Source organism: Coregonus lavaretus (genome assembly GCF_964263955.1).
Source record: "Coregonus lavaretus genome assembly, chromosome: 11".
NCBI lineage: Eukaryota > Metazoa > Chordata > Actinopteri > Salmoniformes > Salmonidae > Coregonus > Coregonus lavaretus.
The window spans coordinates 58595388-58603141 of NC_139998.1; the positions used below are offsets into that span (position 1 = coordinate 58595388).

General features: G+C 49.7%; 1 protein-coding gene across 1 annotated transcript; it reads right to left on the reverse strand.

Annotated features, from left to right (window-relative positions):
* Window positions 1-929: 929 nt before the first annotated feature.
* Window positions 930-7754, reverse strand: LOC311137612 (myosin-VIIa-like; the record flags this gene model as incomplete). Its single annotated transcript, XM_084172114.1, has 9 exons — window positions 7726-7754; window positions 6807-6920; window positions 6201-6288; window positions 5921-6030; window positions 5236-5421; window positions 2056-2172; window positions 1666-1749; window positions 1220-1339; window positions 930-971 (listed from the first exon to the last, which is right to left on the reverse strand). Exons 1-9 carry the CDS (start codon window positions 7732-7734, stop codon window positions 930-932), a joined length of 870 nt encoding a protein of 289 aa, XP_084028240.1. The 5' UTR covers window positions 7735-7754.

Here is a 7754-nt window from a genome sequence, read left to right on the forward strand (position 1 = left end):
GCCTTCCAACGCAGCCCTGCTCAAGGCCTACGCTCTGGCCTTCCAACGCAGCCCTGCTCAAGGCCTACGCTCTGGCCTTCCAACGCAGCCCTGCTCAAGGCCTACGCTCTGGCCTTCAAACGCAGCCCTGCTCAAGGCCTACGCTCTGGCCTTCCAACGCAGCCCTGCTCAAGGCCTACGCTCTGGCCTTCCAACGCAGCCCTGCTCAAGGCCTACGCTCTGGCCTTCCAACGCAGCCCTGCTCAAGGCCTACGCTCTGGCCTTCAAACGCAGCCCTGCTCAAGGCCTACGCTCTGGCCTTCCAACGCAGCCCTGCTCAAGGCCTACGCTCTGGCCTTCCAACGCAGCCCTGCTCAAGGCCTACGCTCTGGCCTTCCAACGCAGCCCTGCTCAAGGCCTACGCTCTGGCCTTCAAACGCAGCCCTGCTCAAGGCCTACGCTCTGGCCTTCCAACGCAGCCCTGCTCAAGGCCTACGCTCTGGCCTTCCAACGCAGCCCTGCTCAAGGCCTACGCTCTGGCCTTCCAACGCAGCCCTGCTCAAGGCCTACGCTCTGGCCTTCCAACGCAGCCCTGCTCAAGGCCTACGCTCTGGCCTTCCAACGCAGCCCTGCTCAAGGCCTACGCTCTGGCCTTCCAACGCAGCCCTGCTCAAGGCCTACGCTCTGGCCTTCCAACGCAGCCCTGCTCAAGGCCTACGCTCTGGCCTTCCAACGCAGCCCTGCTCAAGGCTATCAAAGAACTGTCAATGAATAATCATATCAATGGATGGAATCAGTGAATTAATGGCTGCAGCAACCATTACACGGTCTGACAATCTGCATAACGAATTAGGCCTAATTAGACATAATAACAATTAAGTCGTTAAAATGAGATAATAAGTCGTTTCAACCAGATAATTCCAAGTTATTATAATTGTTTTGCCTTGGGCTTAAGGGCTTCCGTAGAAGCTTACTGACATGACAGCAATAGGCTTCCATAATAAATAGGAGAAAGAGGCACACAAAAGAACTAGTGACAAGTCAACATTCAACAGTAGAAAACTAACGGTAATATATGTCTTACCAGTGATGTTTCACACAGGATCGGTAATATATGTCTTACCAGTGATGTTTCACACAGGATCGGTAATATATGTCTTACCAGTGATGTTTCACACAGGATCGGTAATATATGTCTTACCAGTGATGTTTCACACAGGATCGGTAATATATGTCTTACCAGTGATGTTTCACACAGGATCTTGTTTCCCTTGACCAGGTTGCCCACTGTGATGTGGAAGTAGGTGGATCCACTGCACCAGTTAGCGATACGGTTGAACGGGTGTGTCACCAGAATATCCTATGGGAGAGACAGACATGGAGCTCTTTACGGCAGGCTTCTTAAAACAATTTACCATCCATTACTCAAGAGGACAAACAAGGAGTCTTTGATGGTGAATGAACTTTGAGATTGTGTGTGTGTGTGTGTGTTGTGTGTGTTGTGTGTTGTGTGTTGTGTGTTGTGTGTGTTGTGTGTTGTGTGTTGTGTGTTGTGTGTTGTGTGTGTGTGTGTGTGTGTGTGTGTGTGTGTGTGTGTGTGTGTGTGTGCGTGTGCGTGTGCGTGTGCGTGTGTGTGTTGTGTGTTGTGTGTTGTGTGTGTTGTGTGTGTGTGTGTGTGTGTTTTACCTTGGTTTTGGGGTGGATGATTGTGACCCCCTGTTTGCTGATGGCAATCCTCACGATATCTGGGAAGTTAGGCTCTGACGTTTGCTGGAAAAAAGAGAAGAAACAAAATATCTGTTTCTGAAGGAAAATAGAGCAGTTTGTCACTTTTTAGACTTAGGATGCGTCCCAAATGGCACCCTATTCCCCTATATAGTGCACTACTTTTAACCAGAACCCTATCGAATTAGTACACTATATAGAGAATAGGGTGCCATTTGGGAAACAACCTTAGAATAACTTTAATTGGGTCTTTCGAGCCGGATGCCCCACCCACTGTGGTACACCAGCTCAAAATACCCATTTATCCTGAGGGGAACTTCCTTTGTGATAAATCAAATGCCTGTTCCATACCTTCACTTCAAAGAAAGCGCAGCCGAAGGTGGGCCAGCGACAGACCACCTTGAGGAACGCCAGCATGGCTTCTTCAGCAGTCATACCAGCCTGCTTGTTGTACGCCGCAACAATATTCTAGTAGCAAATATGAAAGAGATAAAAATGGACATAAGACATTTTACATATTTGATCCTCGTGGGGCCACAGGGATGGCATGATGGAGCTGCAGACAGTCCTTTGTGTATAGGCTACATGCTGTCATCAACGGTCACCCGGCTAGCACCCAGTCAGCCCCTCCCATCACCCAGTCAGCCCCTCCCATCACCCAGTCAGCCCCTCCCATCACCCAGTCAGCCCCTCCCATCAGCCAGTCAGCCCCTCCCATCACCCAGTCAGCCCCTCCCATCACCCAGTCAGCCCCTCCATCACCCAGTCAGCCCCTCCATCACCCAGTCAGCCCCTCCATCACCCAGTCAGCCCCTCCATCACCCAGTCAGCCCCTCCCATCACCCAGTCAGCCCCTCCCATCACCCAGTCAGCCCCTCCCATCACCCAGTCAGCCCCTCCCATCACCCAGTCAGCCCCTCCCATCACCCAGTCAGCCCCTCCCATCACCCAGTCAGCCCCTCCATCACCCAGTCAGCCCCTCCCATCACCCAGTCAGCCCCTCCATCACCCAGTCCCTCTATCACCCAGTCCCTCTATCACCCAGTCCCTCTATCACCCAGTCCCTCTATCACCCAGTCCCTCTATCACCCATTCCCTCTATCACCCAGTCCCTCTATCAGCCAGTCCCTCTATCACCCAGTCCCTCCATCACCCAGTCCCTCCATCACCCAGTCCCTCCATCACCCAGTCCCTCTATCACCCAGTCCCTCTATCACCCAGTCCCTCTATCACCCAGTCCCTCTATCACCCAGTCCCTCTATCACCCAGTCCCTCTATCACCCAGCCCCTCTATCACCCAGCCCCTCTATCACCCAGTCCCTCTATCACCCAGTCAGCCCCTCCATCAGCCAGTCAGCCCTTCTATCACCCAGCCCCTCTATCACCCAGTCCCTCTATCACCCAGTCCCTCTATCACCCAGTCCCTCTATCACCCAGTCCCTCTATCACCCAGTCCCAGAATACAGCGATTGAGAGAGGAAGACCCTCTCATACAAATATAATCTATAGAATGGACATCCACATCAAGTCAACGTTCCACAATGGGTAGACCGGCAGCCATATTGAGTCAACGTTCCATGATGGGTAGACCGGCAGCCATAGAGTGAACCCATGCTAAGTATACTTACTTTCTGCTAACATCGTGTCAAGGATAAGGGGAAGGATAAGGATAAGGGGAATGATAGGGATAAGGATAAGGGGAACGATACGGATAAGGAGAAAGATAAGGATAAGGGGAACGATACGGATAAGGAGAAAGATAAGGATAAGGGGAAGGATAAGGGGAAGGATAAGGGGAAGGATAAGGATAAGGGGAAGGATAAGGGGAAGCGGTAGGGAAGCAAATTGGGAGCAAATGCTTTCTTACTTTGTGACAACTACATTTATGTGGATGTACAGTGCCTTGCAAAAGTATTCATCCCCCCCCTTGGCGTTTTTCCTATTTTGTTGCATTATAACCTGTAATTTAAATTGATATTTATTTGGATTTCATGTAATGGACATACACAAAATAGTCCAAATTGGTGAAGTGAAATGAAAAAAATAACTTGTTTCAAATGATTATACAAAATAAATAACGGAAAAGTGGTGCGTGCATATGTATTCACCCCTTTTGCTATGAAGCCCCTAAATAAGATCTGGTGCAACCAATTACCTTCAGAAGTCACATAATTCGTTAAATAAAGTCCACCTGTGTGCAATCTAAGTGTCACATGATCTGTCACATGATCCCACCAAAACTCACGGACCAGGCAAGGAGGGCATTAATCAGAGAGGCAACAAAGAGACCAAAGATAACCCTGAAGGAGCTGCAAAGCTCCACAGTGGAGATTGGAGTATCTGTCCATAGGACCACTTTAAGCCGTACACTCCACAGAGCTGGGCTTTACGGAAGAGTGGCCAGAAAAAAGCCATTGCTTGAAGAAAAAAATAAGCAAACACGTTTGGTGTTCGCCAAAAGGCATGTGGGAGACTCCCCAAACATATGGAAGAAGGTACTCTGGTTAGATAAGACTAAAATTGAGCTTTTTGGCCATCAAGGAAAACGCTGTCTGGCGCAAACCCAACACCTCTCATCACCCCGAGAACAACATCCCCACATGAAGCATGGTGGTGGCAGCATCATGCTGTGGGGATGTTTTTCATTGGCAGGGACTGGGAAACTGGTAAGAATTGAAGGAATGCTGAATGGCGCTAAATACAGGGAAATTCTTGAGGGAAACCTGTTTCAGTCTTCCAGAGATTTGAGACTGGGACGGAGGTTTACCTTCCAGCAGGACAATGACCCTAAGCATACTGCTAAAGCAACACTTGAGTGGTTTAAGGGGAAACATTTAAATGTCTAGGAATGGCCTAGTCAAAGCCCAGACCTCAATCCAATTGAGAATATGTGGTATGACTGAAAGATTGCTGTACACCAGCGGAACCCATCCAACTTGAAGGAGCTGGAGCAGTTTTGACTTGAAGAATGGGCAAAAATCCCAGTGGCTAGATGTGACAAGCTTATTTACATTTTACATTTACATTTGAGTCATTTAGCAGACGCTCTTATCCAGAGCGACTTACAGGAGCAATTAGGGTTAAGTGCCTTGCTCAAGGGCACATCGACAGATTTTTCACCTAGTCGGCTCGGGGATTAGAACCAGCGACCTTTCGGTTACTAGCACAACACTCTTAACCACTAAGCTACCTGCCGCCCCTTATAGAGACATACCGCAAGAGACTTGCAGCTGTAATTGCTGCAGAAGGTGGCTCTACAAAGTATTGACTTTGGGGGGGGTGAATAGTTATGCATGCTCAAGTTTTCTGTTTTTTTTGTTTTTATTTCTTGTTTGTTTCACAATAAAAAATATTTTGCATCTTCAAAGTGGTAGGCATGTTGTGTAAATCAAATGAAACAAACCCCCCCAAAACATCCATTTTAATTCCAGGTTGTAAGGCAACAAATTGGAAAAATGCCAAGGGGGGTGAATACTTTCGCAAGCCACTGTAAAAACGGCTTTATGAATCAATTTGATTGATTGATCTTACCTTCTGCCACTCCGTAGCGGACATGGCCTTCAGCATGTCGCCGGGCACCAGGTCTTTCAGCATCTTGGGGATCATAACGAACTGGGACTTGTCGTTGTTGGACTTCACCCTGAAGAGCAGAGCCCCTACATTCACCATGTCCTCCTTCGTGCAGCGGTGGTACCCCCTCAGGTACTTTGGCAGCTCCTAGTGGGGAGAGGGAAAGGCTGGTAAGGATCCCTGGCTAGGCATTATGTACTGTAAGGGTGGTTGGTGTTTGGGTTTGCAGAAGCTGCGAGGTTAGAGGAAAGTCAGGGAAAAAAAGGTTTGCTGGTTTCGAATTCAAGGGTTAGTTAATTCAAGGGTTAGGGTTAGTTAATTCAAGGGTTAGGGTTAGTTAATTCAAGGGTTAGGGTTAGTTAATTCAAGGGTTGACAGGGAGAATCTGGTAGGAGTGAGCCAGATACCAATGTCTGAGGTGCCACCTACTGTCAGTGTGGCTTGAGAAAGGCATTTAACACACCCGAGGGCAGTGGAAGATAAACCATTACGCTTCCCAAAATGGCACCCTATTCCCTATATAGTGCACTACTTTAGACCAGAGAATGGCACCCTATTCCCTATATAGTGCACTACTTTAGACCAGAGAATGGCACCCTATTCCCTATATAGTGCACTATGTATAGGGTACCATTTGGAAACATACCTGGGGGTAGTGGAAGATGAGGTCAGCCTCCAGGTCTCTGCCAGGACTGACGTTAAACCACAGCTTCCTCATGAAGAACACTAGGTAGGTCATGTTCATGGGTCCTCCTCCTACACACCCACACACACACACACACACACACACACACACGCACACACACACACGCACACACACACACACACACACAAACACACGCACACACCGGGCATTGTTAAGAGTTCAACACTGGGCCATGGATATATCAATGGCATTCCAAAGACATGATCTGATCTTATTTTACCCTCTTTGACGCTCTTGGCTTTCTTGGACCAATCAGTGATCTGTCTCAGGCTGTCAAAGAAGTAGTCTGACTCATTCAGACTGAGAACCTGGGAACAACATAGGGACCCCCCAAAAATAGTTAAGACACAAATAGTTAAGACACGTTTTTACATTCTGCTTTTTGTATATCAAAAAAACCCTGTGAGGTTCATGAATCTGCCCTGGTGCTAGATCTGTGTGTGTGATCTGCCCTGGTCCTAGATCTGAGTCCAGGGGAACCAGGCTACTATGAGCCACTGAGGTCAGGAGTCTGGTATCGACGACATATGGCGGCAGGTAGCCTAGTGGTTGGAGCGTTGGGCCAGTAACCGAAAGGTTGCTAGTTGGAATCCCTGAGCCGACAAGGTAAAACATCTGTCGATGTGCCCTTGAGCAAGGCACTACACCCAAATTGCTCCAGGGTCGCTGTCGATAGTGGCTGACCCTGGCTGTGACCACACTCTCTGTGGGTGTCTCAGGGGGAGTTGGGATATACAAAAAACACACTGGTACACGTGTGGAACAGGACAAATATAAACCCAGCCAGATTATTATTATTCCATATGATGTTATATTGATGACAAACCTTGTCGGGTGTTTTGACGAAGATGCTGAAGCCGTCAGATGAGACCAGCTGGAGCTTGGCGGAGATGGTCTGACAGAGGTCCCTGATCCTAGTGCTGGTGTTGACCTCGAAGACCTACAGAGGGAGGAGGGGGAGGAGGAGGGGGAGGCGTAGAAAGAGGGGGAGGAGTAGAAAGAGGGGGAGGAGGAGGGGGAGTAGAAAGAGGGGGAGGAGGGGGAGGGAGGAGGGGGAGGGAGAGGGGGGGAGGAGGAGTAGAAAGAGGGGGAGGAGGAGGAGGAGGAGGAGTAGAAAGAGGGGGAGGGAGAGGGGGGGAGGGAGGAGGAGTAGAAAGAGGGGGAGGGAGGAGGAGTAGAAAGAGGGGGAGGGAGGAGGAGTAGAAAGAGGGGGAGGAGGAGTAGAAAGAGGGGGAGGGAGAGGGGGGAGGGAGGGAGGAGGAGTAGAAAGAGGGGGAGGAGGAGGAGGAGGAGGTGGAGGGAGAGGGGGGGGAGGAGGAGGAGGAGGGGGGAGGAGGAGTAGAAAGAGGGGGAGGAGGAGGAGGAGGAAGGGGGGAGGAGGTGGTGGAGGAGGAGAAGGGGGGGGAGTAGGAGGAGGAGGTGGTGGAGGAGGAGGAAGGGGGGGAGGAGGAGGAGGAGGAGGAGGAGGATGGAGTGAGCATGGGAATGGAGGATTCCACAGGACAGTACAGGACAGGTATGGTATGTGTGTTCTCAGAAGATTATGTACAGGGCAACAAAAGGAACAACATTTGCCAGGACAATCGTCCCTATCTACCCTACCTCCCTATCCGGCTCGAAGGAACATCGGTGTTGCAGGTGACATGTAGGGCATATCTAAGTCCTATTATTTTGGAAGGATTCATTAGAAGTTTAGCTGAACATTTGGCAACTGGGAATGTGATGGAGGGATCCCCTTATATTACCTCCTCCATGTCGTTGGGGAAGTGGACCT